At 42.5% G+C, this 27,814-nt stretch overlaps 1 protein-coding gene across 1 annotated transcript in view; it reads right to left on the bottom strand.

Moving 5' to 3' along the window:
- Positions 1-3,228: 3,228 nt before the first annotated feature.
- Positions 3,229-27,814, bottom strand: part of LOC129853731 (single-stranded DNA-binding protein 2-like) — an 87,463-nt gene continuing 62,877 nt past the window's right edge. Inside the window, exons 5-17 of the mRNA XM_055920078.1 lie at positions 13,018-13,107; positions 8,364-8,423; positions 8,061-8,124; positions 7,902-7,972; positions 7,624-7,691; positions 5,490-5,538; positions 5,274-5,309; positions 4,845-4,899; positions 4,479-4,549; positions 4,302-4,380; positions 4,019-4,047; positions 3,725-3,823; positions 3,229-3,393 (exon numbers count right to left, since the gene is read on the bottom strand). Of these exons, the coding sequence (XP_055776053.1) occupies positions 3,364-3,393; positions 3,725-3,823; positions 4,019-4,047; positions 4,302-4,380; positions 4,479-4,549; positions 4,845-4,899; positions 5,274-5,309; positions 5,490-5,538; positions 7,624-7,691; positions 7,902-7,972; positions 8,061-8,124; positions 8,364-8,423; positions 13,018-13,107 (801 nt within the window). The 3' untranslated portion in view covers positions 3,229-3,363. The remainder of the gene's footprint in view (positions 3,394-3,724; positions 3,824-4,018; positions 4,048-4,301; positions 4,381-4,478; positions 4,550-4,844; positions 4,900-5,273; positions 5,310-5,489; positions 5,539-7,623; positions 7,692-7,901; positions 7,973-8,060; positions 8,125-8,363; positions 8,424-13,017; positions 13,108-27,814) is intronic.

The following is a 27,814-nucleotide window of genomic DNA, read 5'->3' as shown; positions in this document are numbered from 1 at the left end:
CTTTTGCAGGACAGTCGATAACGCGCTGGACTTCGGGCTAGAAGGTCGAGGGTTCGAGACCTGCTCCCTGCTGTTTCATTACAATAATATATAAATTAACTAATAAAGGCGACATTTTGAAAAACTATAAAAACACAGCAGCAGCAAACTATTTCATGTCAAGTGAATGAATGACAACTTTTTTGTGTGTGGCTTTACTCGCCGTTCACACCGGACTGTTGGCATGATGATGAGTTTCAATGCATTGTCTAGTAAGAGGTGAAGTGGTAGGAACCATGGCGATGAGGATCATAGCTAGCAAATCACTGTAGCCATATTCTCGCGCACAAAATATGAATTTGAGAGGGAAAGGACTTGATTTATTTTACAATATGTATACTATTTGCAACCAATGGCTGTATAGACATGAAATAAAATGTGCTAATTAACGTTTGTATATGTCTAATGCAATTTAGCGTTTAGAACGACAAGGCAAAAACAATCAGAATCAAATGAAAATGCTTATTTTAGCTAAGTAAAATTATACGACAGTAAATCACTGATACTCCAGTGATTGCCATTTCCCACAAAAAATCCCCATAGGACGGCGAAATCTAACGTTAGGCATTCAGAGCTTTACTAGGCGTCAAATTTGAGTTTTTCTGCTGGCGGGTTTGAACATCAGTAACTGTACGTCTTTACCTCAATTATTTCTTTCTGGTACATTTACACATCTGTAGCTGACCAATAGTATTTGCATTTCACTCATAAATTCTGATATAACATGTTGTATTTGTAACACATATCTACCGCTTCGGCTGCACTGTCTTTGGCTTCGCTGTTCTCTCCGTCTACTCTTTTACCTGCGAACCGGGTTGTGGCATCTTCCTCTTGCCAGTCTAGCACTTCGATGTTAGCGGCGGTGGCAATGGTACTAGTACTACTCCCGAATAAGTCGGTTCGTTTTTTACATTTACTTGCATTTGAGTGAAGACTTTTGAATCTTTTGTCTCTTAACTTTTCAGTCCCACACTTACGTTTTTTTACTTTGCTTTTCCATTTTCTATTGTAGCTAGTTTTCGAGCTGTTGCATAGACGTTCGTTTTCAATAGACCATAGAGCCTGGAGGAAAGGAGCCCGTTGGCCCGTGTCGCTCAACCTTCAGCCAACTTTTTTATTAGTAGTAAAACATGTATAAGGAAGGCTGCCCACCGGCCCAGAGGTCCCAGGCTGTGGCTGTGATCGGGAGACCCACGAGGCAGCGCACAATTGGTCCGGGTTAGGGGAGGGTTTAGCAGGCAGGGATTTCCTTGTCCCATCGTGCTCTAGATAACTCCTTGTGGTGGGCCGGGCGTCTGCAAGCTGTATTCGGTCATCAGTTGGACAGTGTTTCCTCCGACACATTGGTGCGGCTGGCTTGGCAGGGTTGTGTTACGGAGAACGCATGGCTCTCGACCTTCGCCTCTCCCGAGTCCGTATGGGAGTTGCAGCATGAGACAAGACTGTAACTACCAATTGGGGAGAAAAAAGGGGTAAAAAGTAAAAGATTTGGGCTGCCTGTGTAAACACATGCATGCACATTAGACATACACAAGGAGTCAACATTTTTAATGAGGGAAGAGAAGCTTTATACCAGCATATTCAAAACCCATGTAGTACTTCTCAATGTATTTACAAAACATAAAGAGGTAAAAAAAAAAAAAAGAATAACAGAAAAAGGAAGAAAATGAACACATCACAAATGGAAATAAACATAACCAACACTTGGAATCCAAAAATTTGTAAATTGTCAAATTTAAAATAAAAAAATATGCATCTTTCATTATTCATACTTGTGACTTTAAACTAACATTAAAACAAACGGCTCTGTATTGGTGTCCCCTAGTTCATCTTTCCCCTCTCTCCTTCGTTCTCTCTTTCTGTCCATCCCTCCATGTGTTAGATACATAAAGAAGAGGAGTTAGATTCGTGAGATTTAGATCTACGGGAGAGAATAGTAAAATCCTGGACTAAATAATATCGTCACGGATTAATATTATCGTAATAAACTAACATGGGCTGAGGATTAGGTTTAAAATAATAAAAAACACAGCTATTTTACCTCTACACATACTCTCAAATACATTAAGATCACAGTTTTTCCGGATGACAATAATAAATTAATTAAGAGAATGATTTAAATGCATGTTTTTAATAATACCTTCACACAAAAATCCCTACAACCATTGTCACCAATTGCTGCACTTTTAGTTTTCCTTTTTCGTTCAATCTACAGTCTTGCATTCTTTGAAAAATCATAACAGACATTGCATCCTTTTGACAAGGCAGAAAATAGTTATCTTTCAGACAACCAACTGCTTGCATTTTCTCTGTTCTCTCCATCTCAGATGTGTCATCGTTAGATTGGCAAATCTCTATTTGTTTTTAAGTGTTGATGCACGTAGTCAAGACATAGATATAAGGATGAACATTGCTCCCAGTAAATGATAAGATGTGACCTTACAGTACTCTCTAGCCAGTACACTTACACCGTGTACAACTCAACAAGCAGGAGTACATTCTCAAACCATTCACCACGCCAAACAAAATCAACCAACCAATAAAAAACGAAATTGAAAACATGGCCCATACTGTACTGAATGATCTCTCTCTCGCTCTCTCTCTCTCTCTCTATAGCACATCAGATTCTAGTGTATGGAGGTGAAACAAAAAAAACATTGGTGAATGTTCACTTTGGGACAAAGATCTCATATCACTGAAGCTGTCACCCCTCTCCAATCAAAGACTGTGGTTGCCATAATCTTCATCCAATGAGAGACGGAGGATACCATTAAATAGGCTTTATCCCAGGTTGTTGTATATCCAATGAGACTGAAGTTGTCATCTCAATATAATTCATCCAATCATAGACCGTGGTTGCCATCATGCCCATCGAATCTCAAGACTCATAACGAATGCACGTGGGGAGACAGGCCAGAAAGCTATCCGCTCAGATTTCTTTACACTTGAGGGTTTTCAGTGTCTTTTCCACAAGATGGTGGAGCATGGTACATCTTTCTGTGTTAGCATGACTGAGAGTATGCACAGTGACATACATTTATAAATATACAGGGATTTTTATTTCCTGGTTTGTTAGAATGGAGAGTCCTTTCATACAGTCTCTGATGGTAGGTGATGAACGAAGCAGAAGGTCACAAGTGTAAAAGTGAGAGGAAACAGAAGAAGAGAACAAACACAGATCGAGAAAGGCCAGGGGGAGAACGAGGCCTGGGTCCACTGTCCTGGTAGGGAGGGCACAGAGAGGAAGAGCCACTGGGCATAGATGACATCACGTCCTGTCTCATCCACCAATCCATACCACTAACTGACCAGTTGGCGGAGCCTTCACACACTCATCGTCATGTTTGGAGAATACTACAGAGAGAGAGATGGACAAAGGGGGTTATGTAAATATTATCAATACTCTTATGAAGCCAAACATCACTTTTTATGGTATGAACAAATAAGGTACACACACTGAAATTCCCCTGCACACACCTGAGGTGGTTGGTGAAACATTGTGTTGGTAATGGGGCCTTTCAGTGTCCATGCCCTTTAATATTTATTATCAACACCATGTAAAAAATGTAGAGTTGGTAGGCTAATGTTCATTTTGAAAGTTGGTAAAGATAATCTTTAGTCCTACTGCTAAAATTTGTGTCGCTGGCCCTTGGAATAACTTCTGTGGGTGCGGGTATGGACTCACGCTCTCGTTCTGAAAGGGGTTGAGGAAGTTGCCCCCCATCTCGCCGTCATCTCTGGGGGTCCCCGGCTGGTTACTCATACTCAGGCTACCAGGAGAGTTCTGATCAGGACCAATCACACAACATAGATAATAGATTATATTTCTATCTGTATACCATACATACGAAATAGGGTAGATTAACCATTAACGGTAGTACCAATATTTCAACCACATACAAATCACTACAAAATTCTGCCTGATAATTGATTGGTGCAAATGACTAATGGTATGGGTTGGGTTGGAGTCTTCTCCTACCTTAGGGAGGCTATCCATGTCACCAGACCCTGGGTAGTTGGGAGAGAGAAGGGCATTACTACTATACAGTCTCAGTAACACACATCAAGTTGCCCTTCAAAAGACTAGTGTAGTGAGTTAAGAACAAGCTCAAAGTGTGTGTGTGTGTCTGTTAAAGGGTTCTATTCAGCTTCATAGCGTGATTGAAATTTAAAGGCAATGTTCCTGCTTTAGAGACTGCATTCATGGTAAACGCTCCATAAATGCTTCAGCTTGACAAATTGAATAGAGCCCTAAGTTTTACCTAGCGATCCATTCATGTGATGTGGCTCCATTCCTGCCATCCCTCCCATTGGACCGTCTGCACCGGCACCCATTGGAAACTAAGTCCAAAACACAAGCAAACAGTATTAAACAGTTAAATCACACGCACGCACGCACACTCACACACACACACATAATGATGGTTAAGTTGTCTTACATTTGGTCTGTTTCCACCAGGGGGGACTGTGTTGATCATGGTGTATATGTTGTCACCGGAGTTAGTCGAGTCTGACAGGAAACACAGTGTAAACAACTCATACATACAGTATACATATACACACACACACACATCCCCTCAGGTTAAGTACCCACTAGAAACTTTAACATACTATAAGCCAAATAGGCAACTGACTTCAGGTAAAGTCACACTTTAGGCCAGATATATACAGTTAAGTTGTTTCACAGACCAAATCGCTGAAGTCAGTTTGTAACATTGTGAATGCATCCATGTCTAACCCCACACATACATCCATTAGCCCCACTCAGGTCAAGGCCCCCAAACACACACACACACACACACTACCTGCTGGGCTGGGCATTATTGGAGTACCAGGTGGCCCCCCTCCTCCCGGCGGACCCTAAAATGAGAGTTGATAATTGGGAGATTAATGCCTCACAGCAACTGCACACCAACAATACAATGCTCCTAATATCTATAAAGACAATACACTATATACTGTCTTGTAACTAACAGGCAAATACATACAACCAACTTCCAGTCACATAGTTTCAAGTATCAAGTTTTAATGTCACATGCTCAAGTACAGTGAAATGCTTTTCTTGCTAGCCCTAATCCCAACAATGCAGTTATCAATAACAATGTAATGCCAAAAATAACAGGGTAGAACAAAAACACAAGATATAAAAATAAGAAATAAGAAGAACACAATAATGTAAATAAGAATAGTATATACAGGGTCATACTATACAGAGGGTCATACTATATACATACCACATAACTCCCCGGAGACGCAGAGGAATAGGGGATCTACAGACAGACAAAGAGAGAGAGAATGAGAAAATAACATTTCTCTTTATTCAAATCCTCTCTTCAGGAAATGTATGTTTAAAAAAATATATAGATATATTTGCTGTTTTATTGTTATTGTGGTTTATTTAGGTATCTGTCTTGGTGGTTGTGTTAAAGTTTGTTTTTCTGGTTACTCACTGAGTTGGCGTTTTGAGGATTTGGCCAAGGTCTACCCCCACCAGGTCCCCTAAAATACACACACACACACACGCACACGCACACGCACACGCACACACACATTTTAGTTCACTCTGTTCTTACACAGTCCTGGGTTGTTCTATTTCCCGTCAACAGTATTGGCAAGAACACATCATTTAGAGGCCAGAGAAAGGAAGAGAGGACAGCACATCCAATCATAATCAGCTCTGAGGGTAGTGATCGTATCTAGTGAGGGATTGAGGAAATATTGTTTTTATAGAACTCTTGCGTAACCACATCCTTTGGGGGGAAGAGTTAAAGGATGGTGTGGATTGTATGTTTACAGTGCTGTGTCTGTTCATTGTGTGTGCGTGTGCGCGCATGCGTGTGTGCACATGTTTTTGTGTGTAGTGTGTGTATGTATAAAGGGAGGCGCACAATTGGCCCAGCGCCATCCAGGTTTAGCCGGGGTAGGCCGTCATTGTAAATACGAATTTGTTCTTAACTGACTTGCCTAGTTAAATAAAAGGTTAAATAAAAATAAAATAAATACAAATGTACAGTGCCTTCGGAAAGTATTGACCCCATGACTTTTTCCTTTTTTTTTTTAACGTTACAGCCTTATTCTAAAATATATATTTTTAAAGTAAAAAATCCTAGGGAATCCACACATAATAGTCCATAATGACAAAGTGAAAAAAGTTTTTGGGGAAAAACGGAAATACCTTATTTACTGTATTCAGACCCTTTGCTATGAGACTCGAAATTGAGTTCAGGTGCATCCTATTTCTATTGATCATCCTTGAGATGTTTCTACAACTTGATTGGAGTCCACCTGTGGTAAATTCAATTGATTGGACATGATTTGGAAAGGCAAACACCTGTCTATAAGGTCCCACAGTTGACAGTGCATGTCAGAGCAAAAGCCAAGCCATGAGGTCGAATGAATTGTCTGTAGAGCTCTGAGACAGGATTGTGTCAAGGCACAGATCTGGGAAAGGTTACCAAAACATTTTTGCAGCATTGAAGATCCCCAAGAACATAGTGGCCTCCATCATTCTTTTAATGGAAGAAGTTTGGAACCACACAGACTCTTCCTAAAGCTGATTGCCCGGCCAAACTGAGCAATCGGGGGAGAAGGGCCTTGGTCAGAAAGGTGACCAAGAACCCGATGGTCACTCTGACAGAGCTCTAGAGTGCCTCTGTGGAGATGGGAGAACCTTAAAGAAGGACAACCAATCAGTAAAAGGCACATGACAGCCTGCTTGGAGTTTGCCAAATGACACCTAAAGACTCTCAGACCATGAGAAACAAGATTCTCTGGTCTGATGAAACCAAGATTAAACTCTTTGGCCTGAATGCCAAGCGTCACTTCTAGAGGAAACCTGGCACCATCCTCACGGTGAAGCACGGTGGTGGCAGCATCATGCTGTGTGGATGTTTTTCGGCAGGGACTGGGAGACTAGTCAGGATCGAGGGAAAGATGAACCTAGCTGAGTACAGAGAGATGCTTGATGAAAACCTGCTCCAGAGCGCTCAGGACCTCAGACGGGGGTGAAGGTTCACCTTCCAACAGGAAAACAACCATAAGCACAGAGCCAAGACAACACAGGAGTGGCTTCGGAACAAGTCTCCGAATGTCCTTGAGTGGCCCAGCCAGAGTCCGGACTTGAACCTCATCGAACATCTCCGGAGAGACCGGAAAATAGTTGTGCAGAGACACTCCGCATCCAACCTGACAGAGCTTGAAAGGATCTGCAGAGAAGAATGGGAGAAACTCCCCAAATACAGGTGTGCCAAGCTTGTAGCATCATACCCAAGAAGACTCAATGCTGTAATCACTGCCAAAGGTGCTTCAACAAAGTACTGAGTAAAGGTTCTGAATACTTATGGTAAATGTGATAATTCAGTTTTTTATATATTTTTTATAAATTAGCAAAAGTTTCTTAACCTGTTTTTGCTTTGTCATTATGGGGTATTGTGTGTAGATTGATGAGGACAAAAAACTATAATACATTTTAGAATAAAGCTATAACGTAACAAAATGTGAAAAAGTCAAGGGTTCTGAATACTTTCCGAATGCACTGTATGTGTGTGTGTATGTGTTTGTGTGTATTGATGACAGAGTGCTCACATGTTCATGCCAGGCATCCCAGGGCCGACAAGTGCATTTAGAGGAGGTCTCATCCCTCCACCGTAGTTCTGGAAAAGAGAAACCCAAGGTCAAAGGTCAAACTACTGTAAATTAATGTACACAAATCAAACAGGATCCACAGGTGGAGAGTAGAAATACTACCACACATAAAAACAAATATATTCACCCACCTACAAACACAAACAACCAAACATACGCTAATGTTACAGAAGGAGTTTAAACTTATGCAAACCTGGAGATTTCATCCAATCACATACCTGTGGCGCAAGAGGGACCATCCCTCTGGGTGGAGTCATTCGCTGCATGGGCCCGCCCATATTTGGATGCCCTGAAAAAAACAGAGCGCCATCAGCTCGCAGTCCTTGTATGTGTGTGTATGTGAGTAAGAGTCTGTGGTGTGTATGTGTGACACACACCTTGCTGTCTTGTGGGGTCCATTCCGCTGGGTAGCATAGGCTGGTTACCATGGACCCCCATTGCCTGAGACGAAATCGTCATCATCATCACAGAATATAACACAAAATCATTAACATACACTAAAGCTAAGGGGCTATACACACAATAATGTCCAAACCCGGTCAAAGAGGGTAAGACAAGACAATATAATGTAGTCAAATAAGATATAAAGAGAAGCAGATATAAGTGAAGGGAAATAAAGAAGATGAGGCTCCATATCCTATTTTAGCCTGAGGAGCGTGTCTGTGCATCAGTGATCTTACCTGATTAGGTATTCTAAGGGGAGGTCTGGGCCCACCAGGATAACGAGGTGACATGAACGACTGTGAAGGTACACACGCACGCACAAACAAACACACACACAAACATACACACAGGGTTACAAGCATGCACAAACATACCAGTACACACACAAAGAGAGAGGGGGGATAGAGGACGATAGAGTTAGGGACAGATAAAGTCCGATGGAAAGAGATAAAGTATATGATAATGAATGCTAACAATGTTAGTATGACAGTCGGTTATGACACTTCTACACTCCCATGACTAACTACTATATGTATGTTTCAGTGTGTTTCCTGTAGGATTAACACTTTTGTGTTCTGTGATTGAAATATAATGTTGCTATTGTGTGTGTCTGCTATCCAATGTCTACACCACACACAATGAACTGTCCCATAAATGTTGGGGTCAATTCAAACTAAACCAAACCAGTTGTGTGTATTCATGGATGCCAAGGGAAGGCTTCCCCAAATATCTGACAAATTCAAAAATAAAAAGGATAAAATAATTTATCTTTCGTCTCTCTGTGTTTTCATAATTTCCCTTCAATTTGCAAGCAGCTGAATCTCACCGGAAAAGTCATCCGAGCAAGGGAAACAGCACCCCACTGTCTCAGTATGTGTAGCCCATGTATTTGATGCTGTCTGGACCAAAAGAGTATGCCGCCATAACATTTGATTGATTGATGCCAGCAAGCATTTGGCTTCCCTTGATAAAAAAAGTATAAAATAATTAGCCAATCAGCGTTCAGCTGAGCTCAACTTTGGGTTGTCCTGGCACAGTAAAACACCCCCCAAGGGACGGCAGTTTGGATTTGGCTTCACACCAATCAAATCACATTCAACGCAAACATTTTTATTTATTTTTTACGTTTCTGTTTCTGGTCTGTTTTTGTTGTTGTCCTGTAGTAGCTAGCTTGCTAAATCAACCTTTTCCTAAGACATGGACGGAGATGGGGATTTGAACTTGTGGTTTTGACTTAATTCTCTGTACATTCTCTGTATGATTATGAAGGTGATTCTGATCTAACCATAAATTAATATATTGTGCCACTGGCCTGAGACAAATTAAGTTCAATATGTAGCCTAGATGTAGACTAGGCTCACGTTAACTAGCTAGCTAACTTAGCTGGTTCATTGTTGCCCATGCAAGGAAGTTAGGCTAGCAAGATATTTTAGCTAGGTAGCCTATGATAACAAAAACTTAAAGCATACTGTATGACAAAGCGATAGACCATTTTGCCAAAATGAAAGAGAGGTGGATGGCATTGGTCTACAAGTAGGATGAGTCAAAATTTTTACTTACACGCGCACACACACACAGAAAGAAATCAGTACCATGGACAGCCACATGATATATAGCAAGATTGATTGGACTAAATAATTTTTGTTATCTTTAAGTTTGTTTTCACTGTATTATAGCCTAGTTGATTTGATAATGTTTAAGTGTAAATGGTGCTAGAATAGCAGAGGCAGTGCTCCTGTTGTCTTTATGCTGACTTGCGGCAACTCTGCGGTTCTAAATCAGTAGTTATTTAGTAAACTGTCTAAAACATGCCTGGCTGACCATGCTGTGGGTCATGTAACTGTTTGTTACATGCAATATGTTGCTCTCTGGTTTTGTGATGAAAAAAAACTAATGTGTAGTTGAATTTATTCCGCCGCTGTGTGACTTTTGTCTTTTTGTTGTCTCGGCTTTATTGTATATCATGGTGGCATATGAACGAATGGGTTATAGAGAAAATAACACAATTATCACAACATAGGTTGGAATATGGCTTTTTTACTGGCTTGGCTTCCACAGGGATTTTACCCACGCACCAACCAAACGCAACCAATTATGTGAGCTACAGAGAAGCAGTACCATAACACACCACTAGGGAGCAGTATCATAAGACACCACTAGGGAGCAGTATTATACCATTAGGGAGCAGTATCATAAGACACCACTAGGAGGTGGTGGAAAAGGGTGAGTTTTGACTCAAGTTTGAGATTTCTGAAAAGCTGATCTGAAAAATTGCCACGAAGGCTATTGATCTTAGTGTCAGATGTGAGCTATTGAGTTGGACTGTTAATGACATTTAATCAATGCGCTACCAGCCGACTGACTAATGTAATGGAGAGACTGACTGCCTAAGAAAGGAAGCTCATAGTGCTCAGACACACACACACTAACATGCACACATACAGTACCAGTCAAAGGTTTGGACACCTACTCATTCAAGGGTATTTCTTTATTTTTTACTATTTTCTACATTGTAGAATAATAGTGAAGACATCAAAACTATGAAATAACACATATGGACTCATGTAGTAACCAAAAAAGTGTTAAATCAAAATATATTTTACATTTTAGATTCTTAAAAGTAGCCACCCTTTGCCTTGATTACAACTTTGCACACTCTTGGCATTCTCTCAATCAGCTTCAACAGTCTTGAAGGAGTTTCCACAAATGCTGAGCACTTGTTGGCTGCTTTTCCTTCACTCTGCCGTCCAACTCATCCCAAACCATCTCATTTGGGTTGAGGTCGGGTGATTGTGGAGGCCAGGTCATCTGATGCAGCACTCCAGCACTTTTCTTCTTGGTCAAATAGCCCTTACACAGCCTGGAGGTGTGTTGGGTCATTGACCTGTTGAAAAGCAAATGATAGTCCCACTAAACACAAACCAGATGGGATGGCGTATCGCTGCAGAATGCTGTCGGTGCCATGCTGGTTAAGTGTGCCTTGAATTCTAAAGAAATCACAGACAGTGTCACTAGCAAAGCACCCCCACACCATCACACCTCCTCCTCCATGCTTCACGGTGGGAACCACACATGCGGAGATCATCCGTTCACCTACTCTGAATCTCACAAAGACACGGTGGTTGGAATCAAAAATCTCAAATTTGGACTCATCAGAACAAAGGACAGATTTCCACCGGTCTAATCTCCATTGCTCATGTTTCTTGGCCCAGGCAAGTCTCTTCTTCTTATTGGTGTCCTTAAAATAGTGGTTTCTTTGCAGCAATTTGACCATGAAGGCCTGATTCACGCAGTCTCCTCTAAACAGTTGATGTTGAGATGTGTCTGTTACTTGAACTCTGTGAAGCATTTATTTGGGCTGCAATTTCTGAGGCTAGTAACTCTAATGACCTGATCCTCTGCAGCAGAGGTAACTCTGAGTCTTCCTTTCCTGTGGTGGTCCTCAGGAGAGCCAGTTCATCAGTTTCATCATAATGCTTGATGGTTTTTATGACTGCATTTGAAGAAACTTTCAAAGTTCTTGAAATGTTCCGCATTGACTTACCTTCATGTCTTAAAGTAATGATGGACTGTCGTTTATCTTTGTTTATTTGAGCTGTTCTTGCCATAATATGAACTTGGTCTTCTACCAAATACCAGCTTCTGTATACCAAATACCAGCTTCTGTATACCAAATATACTTCTGTATACCACCCCTACCTTGTCACAACACAACTGATTGGCTCAAACGCATTAAGGAAAGAAATTCCACAAATTCACTTTGAACAAGGTACACCTGTTAATTGAAATGCACTCCAGGTGACTACCTCATGAAGCTGGTTGAGAGAATGCCAAGAGTGTGCAAAGCTGTCATCAGGGCAAAGGGTGGCTACTTTGAAGAATCTCAAATACCAAATATGTTTTGATTTGCTTTTTGGTTACTACATGATTCCATATGTGTTATTTCATAGTTTTGATATCTTCACTATTACTCTACAATGTAGAAAATAGTACAACTAAAGAAAAACCCTGGAATGAGTAGGCGTGTCCAAACTTTTGACTGGTACTGTACACACAATCAAATCAACTCCTTGCTACAGAGCGTCAAGTCCATGTATTGCTAAAACATACACAAATGGAAAGATGATTGAATTAGTCTCTGTGAACATGTAGTGTTGTTGTAAGAGGATGAAGTACAGGTAGCCTCCTCTAACCCAACCAGCACACACACACACACACACACACACACACACACACACACACACACACACACACACACACACACACACACACACACACACACACACACACACACACACACACACACACACACACAGAGTTAACACTCTCCCCTTGACATGACCGTCTAACAAAGCTAATCTACCATCTAATGCAGCTGGTAGGAGGGTCTATGGAGGGACATGGGTATTGAAGATGGGCTCTGTTATAAGATCAACTAGCAGGGATGATCTCGATTCTACTTCAATCCAGTCAGTTCAGCAGAAGATTTTAGTTTTTTTCTGCAGTTCCATGGTAACTCCCAACTCAACTCCTCTAGCCATACCCTTCCACCTCTTCTGCTTCAATTCAAAACCAAAGTCCTGAAGACAAGGGGTTGCCATTAATGACGCATTGGACAATAGTGAGAGTACCTGCCTGGTGTCGGTGGTATCTGTTCTGGCTATAGGACAGAACGTTCTGTTGGTCATAATCTGTAGTTACTAATCTGATACACAACCATTTTCTGTCTCCCACACACACACAAGATAACACAGCAGGAACTGTGTGGTCACCGCAATGACGCACAGCAATCGGCTGAGTGCCATGTTAAATACTTCCCTGTAGCCCATTCAGCCAGAGCACAGGGAAGATCTGCTTTATAAATTCAACAATGTGTGTGTGTGTGTGTACCTGGAAGAATCCTGGAGGTACAGGACCCACTGGCATTCCCTCTCCTGGGGGAAGGTTCCCAAGGATGGGACTGGGTGCTGCTGCTGCACTCTGGAAGACACACACACACACACACACACACACACACACACACACACACACACACACACACACACACACACACACACACACACACACAGTAAGTGATGTTAGACCATGGTGGTGGTGGTGTATCAGTGACACACCAGTCTAACAATGCTCCAAAGACATCCAACATCCCACCACCAGGAGACCAAAATAATTGCCACCAATATCCCACAATATCTTGGCAAACTCAACCTCCCAGAACCCTAGTAATATCCATAATCCAGCGCATGACTCTACTTATTATACAGGAGCAAATCATAACAGTATCCCAGTTTCTTTGTTATCATGTCATGATCAAACAAGCCTCCCTCCTCTGTCTCGGTGGTCTCTTTCCTGTGCGTTTCTGCCGGCCTCCCTGGTTATTTTTACTCCTTATTTGTTTTCCCCCAGACAGGCGGTGCGGGCACATTTCACCACTGCCTCGGACTGCTTCCTGTGCTATTTTACAAACTCCCCAATATTACCAAGTCCCAAACATACCACCAGACAATGGCTATGGGCAGGGAGGCAGGGAGATGGCCACAGACAGGAGCGTATTTAAGGGTAGAGGAGGGAAGCAAAATGCTGGTGGTCTGCAAAGAGGTGTTATCAGACACAGTGGTGAGTGACAGTAAAGATAGTTACCGCCCTTCAGTCGTCCTCTCTCTCCCTGTCCATTCATCCTCTCTCTCTCTCTCGCTCTCTCTTTCTCTCCTTAGGCATAGACTGGGTGTAAAAAGTCGCTGTGAGACAGACCCAAACTCTCTGAAGTTTCCGCTGGCTGACTTTTTAGGTCAGACTGCAACACAGTTACTAATCAGAGCCAAGATAACAGTCAACTACACCCCTTTTCCTCCCTTTCCTCCCCCCGCTCAACTTACCCCCCCACACTCCCATGTCGTCCTCTTTTGTCTCTCCCACTAATGTTTGGGGACAGCATACATACAATTCTTGTGTTGAAATAGCCATTTAATTTCATAAGGTATTGCTCTATGTGTAAACAGAGTTTGTGTGTTTGGCTTAAACAGATGAAGGTATGGATGGATGGCTCAGTGGTGGAGAACATTGTTCAGGAAAGGTGTGTTCAATCATTGTGTGTGTGTGTGTGTGTGTGTGTGTGTGTGTGTGTGTGTGTGTGTGTGTGTGTGTGTGTGTGTGTGTGTGTGTGTGTGTGTGTGTGTGTTCAAAGTAATGCACTCTCTCTGGAAGTGTTACTGTTCTTTCCCCTGCCTCTGTTTCTCCTCTAACTCCAGTTTACCCAGCATGCTTTTCACTCACTGGCAGCCTGGAGGTCTGCTGAGTCTGCTGAGAGTAAGAGAGAAAGAAAGAGAGCGAGAAAGAGAGGGAGAGAGAGTGTGTGTACCTGTGTTCATGTGCGCAAGAAAGAGGGGGGGGAGAAATATCTACCTGACCTGCTGACAAGGCAGCCTTTGCCAAATAAAGCAACAAGAAAAACATTACCAAGATATTCCCTGCCCCCACAGTACAGCAGCCTCCTCCATGGGGATACACAACAACAATAACCTCCCAGCCCCAAAGCCCCTGCAACACACTACACAGACAGTCTCGACACAACAAGCTCCCAGTCCCCAAAGCCCCTGCAACACACTACACAGACAGTGTCTACACAACAAGCTCCCAGCCCCAAAGCCCCTGCAACACACCACACAGACAGTGTCTACACAACAAGCTCCCAGTCCCCAAAGCCCCTGCAACACACCACACAGACAGTCTCTACACAACAAGCTCCCAGTCCCCAAAGCCCCTGCAACACACTACACAGACAGTGTCTACACAACAAGCTCCCAGCCCCAAAGCCCCTGCAACACACTACACAGACAGTGTCTACACAACAAGCTCCCAGCCCCAAAGCCCCTGCAACACACTACACAGACAGTCTCGACACAACAAGCTCCCAGTCCCCAAAGCCCCTGCAACACACTACACAGACAGTGTCTACACAACAAGCTCCCAGTCCCCAAAGCCCCTGCAACACACTACACAGACAGTGTCTACACAACAAGCTCCCAGCCCCAAAGCCCCTGCAACACACTACACAGACAGTGTCTACACAACAAGCTCTCAGCCCCAAAGCCCCTGCAACACACTACACAGACAGTGTCTACACAACAAGCTCCCAGCCCCAAAGCCCCTGCAACACACTACACAGACAGTGTCTACACAACAAGCTCCCAGCCCCAAAGCCCCTGCAACACACTACACAGACAGTCTCGACACAACAAGCTCCCAGCCCCAAAGCCCCTGCAACACACCACACAGACAGTGTCTACACAACAAGCTCCCAGCCCCTGGCTAAAACACAGAGCTACCACAGGAGTTGTTTTCATTTATTTCTGAATTAAACTGAACGTCACCTCGACCACACACATACCTTTTAAGCTCCCATTAGGAACACAGTTGGTAAGTCTTACGTACGCCAGGTTGGACTGTGTGTGTTTGGGGGTCAACAGTAGGTGTGTGTTACCATGGTTTACAGATTAAACACCGCCATGTGTACACACCAAAATCGAAAACGATATAGAAGAATTTAACAAGATTCTTATATATTCTAATTGGAATGTGTAACTATATGGCAGCAAATACACATACAAGATTCATAGAAGATTATTGTAATATCTGATTTATATGTTGCATGTATTGTATAAAAAAAACTACAAAAGACACATACATACATACATACATACATACATACATACATATACAGTTGAAGTCGGAAGTTTACATACACTTAGGTTGGAGTCATTAAAACTTGTTTTTCAACTACAAAACTATAGTTTTGGCAAGTCGGTTAGGACATCTACTTTGTGCATGACACAAGTAATTTTTCCAACAATTGTTTACAGACAGATTACTTTACTTATATTTCACTGTATCACAATTCGAGTGGGTCAGAAGTTTATATACACTAAGTTGACTGTGCCTTTAAACAGCTTTGAAAATTCCCGAAAATGATGTCATGGCTTTAAAAGCTTCTGATAGGCTAATTGACATCATTTGAGTCAATCAAAGGTGTACCTGTGGATGTATTTCAAGGCCTACCTTCAAACTCAGTGCCTCTTTGCTTGACATCATGGGAAAATCAAAAGAAATCAGCCAAGACTTCAGAAAAAAAATTGTAGACCTCCACAAGTCTGGTTCATCCTTGGGAGCAATTTCCAAATGCCTGAAGGTACCACGTTCATCTGTACAATCAATAGTACGCAAGTATAAACTCCAGGGGGGCACGCGGCCGTCATACTACTCAGGAAGAAGACGCGTTTGGTCTCCTAGAGATGAACGTACTAAGGTGCGAAAAGTGCAAATCAATCCCAGAACAACAGCAAAGGACCTTGTGAAGATGCTGGAGGAATCAGGTACAAAAGTATCTATATCCACAGTAAAACGAGTCCTATATCGACATAACCTGAAAGGCCGCTCAGGAAGGAAGAAGCCACTGCTCCAAAACCGCAATAAAAAAGCCAGACTACGGTTTGCAACTGTACATGGGTACAAAGATCGTACTTTTTGGAGAAATGTTCTCTGGTCTGATGTAAAAAAAAAAAAATAGAACTGTCTGGCCTTAATGACCATCATTATGTTTGGAGGAAAAAGGGGGAGGCTTGCAAGCCAAAGAACACCATCCCAATCGTGAAGCACGGGGGTGGCAGCATCATGTTGTGGGGGTGCTTTGCTGCAGGAGGGAATGGTGCACTTCACAAAATAGATGGCATCATGAGGATGGGAAATTAGGTGGATCTATTGAAGCAACATCTAAGGACATCAGTCAGGATGTTAAAGCTTGGTAGCAAATGGGTCTTCCAAATGGACAATGACCCCAAGCATACTTCCAAAGTTGTGGAAAAATGGCCTAAGGACAACAAAGTCAAAGTATTGGAGTGGCCATCACAAAGCCCTGACCTCAATCCCATAGAAAATGTGGGCAGAACTTAAAAAGCTTGTGCGAGCAAGGAGGCCTACAAACCTGAATCAGTTACACCAGCTCTGTCAGGAGGAATCGGCCAAAATTCAGCCAACTTATTGTGGGAAGCTTGTGGAAGGCTACCCGAAACAGTCCTAGCTAAATTATTGCTTGAGAAATTGCCCTTTGCTAAGAAGCTGTTTGTTTGTTTTTGAAATTTGAATTGAAAACACTCATGGTAAGGTACATAATTGTTACCTAGAAATTATTTGATATTGAGATAAAAATGGCTGCATTGGACCTTTTTAAGTTTTGAGTTCTGAGGTGTGCGATGTGACTGAGGAAACCTGAAGCAGTGGAAACACTCTCACCCCTCCCACTCAGAAGAACACCTGGACCTCCTGGCAAACTCATTTGTCATCTAAATTATTCACAGCACCACTCTGGAGGACAGGGTTACACTACACTAACCATACTGTTACAGGGTTACACTATGCTAACCATACTGTTACAGGGTTACACTACACTAACCATACTGTTACAGGGTTACACTATGCTAACCATACTGTTACACTGATCTCAGGACAGTCTAGTATTACACTAAAACCTCAGCATCCATTCTACAGGTTGACAGAGTGACCTTGCATTCCAAACTCCCTATGCCTCTGGTCAAAAGGTGTTCACACTGTGCTATATACAGTACATTTGGAAAGTATTCAGACCCCTTCCCTCTTTCCACAATTTGTTACTTTATAGCCTTATTCTAAAATTGATTAAATTAACTTTTCTCCTCTTCAATCTACACACAATACCCCCTAATGACAAAGCAAAAACATGTTTTTAGACATTTCTGCAAATGTATTTAAATAAAAACAGAAATACCTTATTTACATAAGTATTCAGACCCTTTGCTATAAGACTCAATTGAGCTTAGGTGCATCCTATTTCCATTAAACATCCTTGAGATGTTTCTACAACTTGATTGGAGTACCCTTGGGGTATATTCAATTGACTGGACATGTTTTGGAAAGGCACACACCTTTCTATATAAGCCTTAGACCACTGTGCCACTCGGGAGCCCCCATATAAGGTCCCACAGTTGACAGTGCATGTCAGAGCAAAAACCAAGCCGTGAGGTCGAAGGAATGGTCCGTAGAGCTCCGAGACAGGATTGTGTCGAGACAAGATCTGGGGAAGGGTACCAAAACATTTCTGCAGCATTGAAGGTCCCCAAGAACACAGTGGCCTCCATCATTCTTCAATGGAAGAAGTTTGAAAACACCAAGACTATTCCTAGAGCTGGCCGCCCGGCCAAACTGAGCAATCTGAGGAGAAGGGCCTTGGTCAGGGAGATGACCTGACCGATGGTCACTCTGACAGAGCTCCAGAGTTCCTCTGTGGAGATGGGAGAATCTTCCACAAGGACAACCATCTCTGCAGCACACCACCAATCAGGCCTTTATGGTAGACTGGCCAGACGGAAGCCACTCCTCAGTAAAAGGCAACTGACAGCTCGCTTGGAGTTTGCCAAAAGGCACCTAAATGACTCTCAGACCATGAAAAACTAGATTCTCTGGTCTGACGAAACCAAGATTGAACTCTTTGGCCTGAATACCAAGCTTCACATCGTGAGGAAACCTTGTACCATCCCTACGTTGAAGCATGGTGGCAGCATCATGCTGTGGGGATGTTTTTCTGCAGCAGGGACTTGAAGACTAGTCAGGATCAAGGGAAAGATGAACGGAGCAAAGTACAGAGAGATCCTTGATGAAAAGCTGCTCCAGAGTGCTCAGGACCTCCGACTGGGGTGTTGGTTCACCTTCGAACAGGACAACGCCCTAAGCACACAGCCAGGATAACGCAACAGTGGCTTCGGGACAAGTCTCTGAATGTCCTTGAGTGGCCCAGCCAGAGCCCGGACTTGAACCCAATCTAAATCTATGGAGACCTGAAAATAGCTGTCCAGCGACGCTCCCCTTCGAACCGGACAGAGCTTGAGAGGATCTGCAGAGAAGAATGAGAGAAACTCCCCAAATACATGTGTGCGAAGCTTGTAGCGTCATATCCAAGAAGACTAGAGGCTGTAATCGCTGCCAAAGGTGCGTCAACAAGGTACTGAGTAACGGGTCTGAATACTTATGTAAATGTGTATTTCAGTTTTTTATTTGTAATACATTTCCACAAACCTGTTTTTGCTTCATCATTATGGGGATATGTAGATTGATGAGGGAAAAAAACGATATAATACATTTTAGAATAAGGCTGTAACGTAACAAAGTGTGGAAATAGTCAAGAGGTCTGAATACTTTCCTGAATGCATTGTATATTGTGCCTTCAGAAATTATTCATACCCCTTGACTTATTCCACATTTTGTTGCGTTACAGCCTGAATTAAAAATGTATTACATGTATTTATTTTTACAAATGTATTTGGCTGGGCTTTCACATTCTTGATCTGAAGCCATTTCAGTGTTGCTTTGGCTGTATGCTTGGGGATCATTGTCCTGTTGGAATGTAAATCTTTGCCCCAGTCTAAGGTCATTTGCACTCTGAAGCAGGTTCTCATCAATGATTTGCGCTTTTAGGACAAAGACTTAAATATTTGTCTCATCAGACCACAGAATCTTTTGCCTTATGCAAACTCCAGGCGTGCAGACATGTGCCTTTTTCTCACGAGTGGTTTCTGTCTGGCCAATCTTCCAAAATGCCCAGATTGGTGAAGTACAGTAGAGATTGTTGTACTTCTGGCAAGTTATCCCATCTCAGCCAAGAAACTGTAGTTCTGTCAGAGTGGTCATTGGGTTCTTGGTCACCTTCCTGACCCATGGTCCTTCTTGCCCGGTTACTCAGTTTGGTCAGACGGCCAGCTCTAGGCAGAGTTGTTCCATATTTTTGAATTGGCCACAGGTGGACTCCAATCAAGTTGTAGTGACGTCTCAAGGATGATCAAAGTAAATTGGATTAACCTGAGCTCAATGCCATAGCAAAGGGGTGTGAATACTTGAGAAATTAGATATTTCTGTATTTAATTTTCAATACTATTGCAAAACTTTTGAAAAACTTGTTTTTTTACTTTGTAATTATGGAGGTATTGTGTGTAGATGGGTGAGAAAAATATATGTAATCCATTTTGAATTCAGGCTGTAACACAAGAAAATGTGGAATAAGTCAAGGGGTAGGAATACTTTCTGAAGGCACTGTATGTCACAGGTGTGATTAATTGCACTCGCTGTGAACCAAGAGCTCCCACTGGCTAATTGATGATCATGTGATTTCGGATGTGTGTATTTAAACCCCTTTCTTTTCTTGTTAAGACAGCAGCCCACAGTAGGTGATGCAGTCTGGATTCACGGTGGAGTCTTTGTGCAACTATGTTTGGGGAAAGCAAATTAAGTTTGTGTTGAGTTGTATAATAGAGAAAATGGACACCTGCCAACATGAAGTTTGTGGGCTACCCCAGTCACCAGACAAATGCGATGAAGGAGTGGGGAGCGGCAGCAGAGCACTCAGCACAGCAGCTACGTAGGCAGCGGAGTGGACACTCGGCTACGTAAAAATAAAAAAAAAGGCATGCCTTAAATGATGGAGTGGCTATGGACACAGTTTCTATATCTCAATTTGCCCAGGAAAAAAATATGGATATTTCTGTGCAGGATTTTTAAAAATGTTAACGTAGCCGAGTGCTTCATCTTCATCAAAACTTCATCTTGTACGCAAAACTGTTCGAACTGTCTATTACATTCCATGGCTCAGTAAGCAAGAGCGTGATTTCATGTTATTTTTTCAGGAGGGGAGTAGGCTACATGCAGCTATTTACATGTTGTACACAAAATACATTATTGATGTGATCGTACAAAGGTTGTCAGTATTGCAAACATAAGCACGACACAAAGAGGCAGTCCAGCGATTTCATGTTCTTCTTAGCTAATGAGTTACATGTAGCTATTTACTCTCACCACGATATCAGCATATATGGCATAACTATGGCACCGCTCAGCTGCCTAGAAGGTGCCCAGAGGTGGAATGCAGCAAGACAGACACGTAGTCTAATTAGCGATTAAATGTAATTTTTTTCATCATCATTGTAAACATTGGCTAAGCTGTGCAGGAGGAAGACAGCCAAGTAGTGTTCTTTTTCCAGAAACAACGATATGGCAGCAATTATAAAGATTAGCCTACATCATCACACAAAATGTGCACAACGAGTAGGGACTGCGTCCTGCTTGTGCAACTGCAATATACGTTTCAACAGACGGACAGAGAAAGTTTTAGCCTTCATAATATATATGTTTTGGAATGGTCGTTCAAATCGCCGCAGGTTCTTTTTCTTCAGCTGTTCAGAGATGTGAGGCAGAGATAGGCTACATCATCATGGTTCAGAAGAGGGGGAGTGAAGGGAGGGGGAGTATGAGCAGCAGCTATGTTAGAAAAACGAATATGTGTGTAAAAATGACACATGCACAGAACGTGATCCGAATCCTTAGCTTTAAGAAAGAGGTTTCCGGAGTGGCGTGGGGGCGAATACTCCGTAACCACGGCCTAAAAATGCATGTTTAAAACTGTTCTTTTGTGGTCTGCCTCTACTTCACGCTGCCTGCTCAACCCAGATTCCAAACAACTTGTCAATTCTCCACCCTTTGACATATACTGTATCTATCTACTGTACAGTTTTATCTAACTTTTTTTTATCTCTATCCTTCTCATTACTTATTCATCTATAGCTATTCATTTCTATATGTTTCTATTAATTCTTATAGTAGCACTGTTCTGTGCACCTGCATTCCTTGTGTTTCTCCAAGTGTGTGTGTGTGTGTGTGTGTGTGTGTGTGTGTGTGTGTGTGTGTGTGTGTGTGTGTGTGTGTGTGTGTGTGTGTGTGTCAGGGGAGAGTGGTGTTCCTCAGGTGTGTTCCAACACTGGGAGGGAGGAACTCATGTCAGCTGATTACAGAAGAGAATAAAGAGACTCGGATAGACGTGAGTGGAATCCCAACACACTGTGTCGTCTCTGTCTCACTGTCTGGATCACTCTGTCTGACTCAACACTGGCTCAAACAGCCAAACTGTCTCACTCTGCCTTGCTCTTCTTCTATACTACCTAACTCTGTCTCACTCTAACCTGCCTCACCCTGTGTGTGTGTGTGCGTGTGGGGGGGGGGGGGGGGGGGGGGGGGGGGGGTCTTACTGGTCTCAAGGTCACCATTACCACAGGAAATACAAATGACACAGCACAGGAAGGAACTCACTAACAGCTCCCTCCCTCTCTCCTGTGCCCTCGACCCCCACCTTTCTTCTTCACTCCCTCCATCCTCTCAAATGCCATTAGTCCACTTCCTGAATGAGAGAAGAGGAAATGGAGAAAAGATGCCCCTCTGCATGAAACACACACACACTGATACACACTGATGCACATCTGGGTTTGGCGGGTCTGAATTGATTTTGTTGAGGAAAACAACTTGGTGTAAATAAGAGTATCAAGTTACTATTTGGTAATTACTCTGTAGACTAATGGTGTGTGTGGTTGGGGCCGTTCCCTAGAACTGTACTGAGAATGGAAACCAGTAGTGGTGGAAACCAAACGTTAAGACTAAGCCAGGAGAGAAAAGACCGGTTGTGCTTGTCTGAGATGAGAAAATTCCTTTGCTTTTACCATGCATTATTCACCATGCATTATTCAACGTCTCCCATGGCGACCAGAGACATTTCAGCACGCTTCACTATTCACTCCTGAGCCACCGCTCGCTCACTGCCCAACTCACTTTTCAATTTCAAGGCAGAAAGGTTTATAGGGCGACTGCACTTCCTGATTTACCTCATTTTAGATTTGGTTCATTAAGAAATGCTAGTTGTCATGATGACTGAATTGAAACGTGAGTTGGTTTTGGGGTGTGGTTTGATGTGGGTGTCTCTTGTGTTTTCACAGGTGGGAAGAGTTACTTTAATTATTTCGTCCATTAACTTCAGCCAGCTGGTGTGAGACCGTGGCAAAGATGTATTGACTTTGGATAGCCTATCGCCGGGGCTAGTTAAAATTACACAATGTAAATGAGACAATATTTTCATGTTGCACATCTTTTAGTTGTCTAAAAGATGTGCTTGGAGAAGCCTAATTACCGTGACTAAACTGTCAGGTGGAATTTGACTGCCTTCATGACTCAAGATCGCCGGTGTGGCGGTAATAGGGTACCCGCAACAGCCCTACATCACTGCATGAGGCGTGTCTGTGTGTGCGTGTGCTGGTCATGGCTCACAACAACACCATCATCCCAGACACCCTGGACCCACTCCAATTCTCATACCGCCCCAACACATCCACAGATGACGCAACCTCTTTTGAACTGCACTCTGCTCTCTCCTACTTGGACCAGAGGAACGCCTATGTGAGAGTGCTGTTCATTGACTACAGCTCAACGTTCAACACCATAGTCCCCTCCAAGCTCATCACTAAGCTAAGAACCCTGGGACTAAACACTTCTCTCTGCAACTGGATCCTGGATTTCCTGATGGGCCGACCCCAGGTGGTAAGGGTAGGCAACAACACATCTGCCATGCTGATCCTCAACACGGGGGCCCCTCAGAGGTGTGTGCTCAGTCCCCTCCTGTAATCCCTGTTCACCCACAACTGCGTGGCCATCATTAAGTTTTCTGACTACACAACGGTGTTAGGCCTGATCACCGACAACAGTGCGACAGCCTGTAGGGAGGAGGTCAGAGACCTGGCAGTGTGGTGCCAGGACAACAATCACTCCCTCAATGTGAGCAAGACAAAGGAGATGATCGTGGACTACAGGAAAAGGAGGGCTGAACACGCTCCCGGGGCTGTAGTGGAGCGGGTTGAGAGTTTCAAGTTCCTTTGTGTCCACATCACCAACAAACTATCATGGTCCAAACACACCAAGGCAGTCGTGAAGAGGGAACGACAATGCCTTTTCCCCCTCAGGAGACTGAAAAGATTTGGCATGTGTCCCCAGATAATCAAAAAGTTCTACAGAAGCACCATCGAGTGCATCCTGAACGGTTGCATCACCGCCTGGTATGGCAACTGCTTGGCATCCGACCATAAGGCGCTAGTGCTTGCGGCCCAGTATATCACTGAGGCCAAGCTTCCTGCCATCCAGGACCCTTATACCAGGCAGTGTCAGAGGAAGGTACAAAAAATGGTCAATGACTCCAGTCACCCAAGTCATAGACTGCTCTCTCTGCTACTGCACAGTAAGCGGTACCGATGCACCAAGTCTGGAACCAACCGGACCCTGAACAGATTCTACCCCCAAACCATAAGACTGCTAAATAGTTAACCAAATTGCTACCCGGACTATCTGCATTGACCCCTTTTGCACTAACTTTTTTTACTCTTTACATAAGCTGCTGCTACTGTTTGTCTATTATGTTGCCTAGTCACTCTATTCCAAATACATTCCAGTGGTTTAAAGAAAGTATTCACAACACTTGACTTTTTCTACATTTTTTTGTGTTACAGTCTGAATTTAAAATGGATTCCATTGAGATTTTGTGTCACTGGCCTACACACAATAGCCCCTCATTTCAAAGTGAAATTATGTTTATAGACATTTTTACAAAAAAATAAAAAGCTGAAAAGTCTTGAGTCAACAAGTATTCAACCGCTTTGTTATGGCAAGCCTAAATAAGTTAATGAGTAAAAATATATTTTATGAACTCACCCTGTGTGCAATAATTTTTTTAATGACAACCTCATCTCTGTACCTCACACATATAATTAGCTGTAAGGTCCCTCAGTCACGCATTGAATTCCATACACAGATTAAACAAGGGAGGTTTTCCAATGCCTCGCAAAGAAGGGCACATATTGGTAGATGGGTAGAAAAAAACAGACACTGAACATCCCTTTGAGCATGGTGAAGTTACTAATTACACTTTGCATGGTGTATCAATACACACAGTCACTACGAAGACACAGTCATCCTTCCTAACTCAGTTGCCGGAGAGGAAGGAAGCCACTCAGGAATTCTTCGCCATGAGGCCAATGGTGACTTTAAAACAGTTACAGAGTTTAATGGCTGTGATAGGAGAAAACTGAGGATGATCAACAACATTGTAGTTACTCCACAATACTAACATAACTGACAGAGTGAAAAGAAAGAAGCCTGTACAGTATGAACATATTCCAAAACATGCATCCTTTTTGCAATAAGGCACGAAAGCAAAACTGCAAAAAAGGTGAGCCCCTAATCAAACCCACAAATGCTGATGCTCCAGATACTTAACTAGTCTAAAGAAGGCCAGTTTTATTGCTTCTTTAATCAGAACAACAGTTTTCAGCTGTGCTAACATAATTGCAAAAGAGGTTTCTAATGATCAATTAGCCTTTTAAAATGATAAACCTGGATTAGCTAACACAATGTGCCATTGGAACACAGGAGTGATGGTTGCTGATAGTGAGCCTCTGTACGCCTATGTAGATATTTAATTGAAAAATCAGCTGTTTCCAGCTACAATAGTCATTTACAACATTAACAATGTCTACACTGTATTTCTGATCAGTTTGATGTTATTTTAATGGACAAACAAATGTGCTTTTCTTTCAAAAACAAGGAAATGTCTAAGTGACCCCAAACTTTTGAACGGTAGTGTATATTTAATACATTTTGAATTCAGACTGTAACACATCAAAATGTGGAATAGGTTGAGCAGTATAAATACTTTCTGAAGCCACTGTATCTACTTCAACTACCTCGTACACCTGCACATCGACTAGATATTAGAACCCCAAGTTATCGCTACTCATTGTGTATTTATTATTACTTTCATTATTACGTGCTATTAATTTTCTATTATTTCTCTATTTCCTTTCTCTCTGCATTGTTGAGAAGTAAGCATGTCACTGTTGTTTACGAAGCATGTGACGAATACAATTTGATTTGATTTGTTTATGTCCTGTCCTGTCCTGTGCCATAACAGGCAGTGGGAAACACAAACATGTTGAGATGGAAATTAGAGTTCACATGCTCCTCTCAGATCTCTGCTGTTTAGCCAAAATATCCGGCTCAAACTCAGGAAAGGAGTAAATATTTATCACATTCAGGGTGCACGTCCACACAGACAGACCCCAGAGAACCCTTCAGTTAAATAACTTCTCTCTTATCTATCCCTCCATTAGGAAAACAGAGAGAGATAGTTTGGCTGGGTGCATGGGAAATAGGTAGTGAGATTATAACCTCTTTCTTTGACTGTGAATCCTAAATCAGTCTCTCAATCTACCTCTCGCTCTTTTTTTATAGTTCCTTCTTATTTATAGTTCCACCGTCTATGTCTCTCCCTCTCTTGCCATATCTGCCTTGTGTTACATTCCCTGTCTCCTCCCCTATCTCTCCTCTCTTCAGTAGTATCCCACAGGGTGACCACATTTTAAAATACCCAAATGCAAGACATTGGGATGATTTTGTAGTACATTCAAAAATGTCCTGCAATATCTGGAACTATTTGGCCAAGGAAACATTTCTGGTTGGTCTCAGGGAATGTAAAAGAGTTAGGAAGGGAGACTTTTAAAACGGGATTAAGTGAAGTAGCATGTTCATTCCACGTAAATAGTTCCTTTTGCATCCCTCTATTTTAAGTAGAAATTGTGCACAAAAAATATTGAATTTTAAAAGCCTGTTATATTAAATGAATTGTTCTTTAATATAGTCCGCATGGATAATTCAATAAATCAGATTTTTTATATGAATAAAGGCTTGCTAAAGTGCATTGAACATCTAATGGACAATTCATAGTGAAAAAGCAGGTGAGCTGGTCCTAATCTTTTTGGCCATTTTCTGGTGTTTTATGGCAGAAAACTGAGCGGGTGGAGCATAACACGTCAACCCTGTTACCCATAGATAGACAGGCTAGAAATGTTAAAGCAATATCCTTTTTTTGAATGAAGCTTGCATTCAATTGCCACTCCCTGCTGCACACAACAAGTTTCCATTACCCCTGTCACAAGGAGATTTGGCACTTAATAGGCACATTTCTTATTTAACCAAAAATTTCGCTTTTTATAAAGTTGAATATGTGGTCTTTATGACCATGTTAATTATTATTTATTTTTTATACCAAGTTACACTTCTCAAGAGGCACTGAATTGGTGGAACAACCAATATCAGATCTCAACAATGATTGGAGAAATGTTTAAAGGCCCAGTGCAGTCAAAAACGTGATTACCCTGTGTTTTATATGCACTACATGACCAAAAGGTATGTGGACACCTACTCGTCGAACATCTAATTCCAAAACAATGGGCATTAATATGGAGTTGGTCCCCTCCTTTGCTGCTATAACAGCTTCCACTCCTCTGGGAAGGCTTTCCACTAGATGTTGGAATATTGCTGCGGGGACTTGCTTCCATTGAGCCACAAGAGTATTAGTGAGGTTGGGCACTGATTTGGGCGATTAGGCCTGGCTCACAGTTGCCGTTCCAATTCATCCCGAAGATGTTCGATAGGGTTGAGGTCAGGGCTATGTGCAGGCCAGTCAAGTTCTTCCACAACGATCTCGACAAACTATTTCTGTATGGACCTCACTTTGTGCACGGGGGAATTGTCATGCTGAAACAGGAAAGGGGCTTCCCCAAACTGTTGCCACAAAGTTGGAAGCACAGAATCATCTAGTATGTCATTGTATGCTCATTAAAAACAACCCCAGATCATTATTCCTCCTACACCAAACTTTACACTATGCATTCGGGCAGGTAGCGTTCTCCTGCCATCCGCCAAACCCAGATTCGTCCGTTGGACTGCCAGATGATGAAGCGTGATT

Source organism: Salvelinus fontinalis, chromosome 4 (assembly GCF_029448725.1).
Source record: "Salvelinus fontinalis isolate EN_2023a chromosome 4, ASM2944872v1, whole genome shotgun sequence".
NCBI classification, from domain to species: Eukaryota; Metazoa; Chordata; class Actinopteri; order Salmoniformes; family Salmonidae; genus Salvelinus; species Salvelinus fontinalis.
This window is presented reverse-complemented; position numbering and strand designations above follow the sequence as displayed.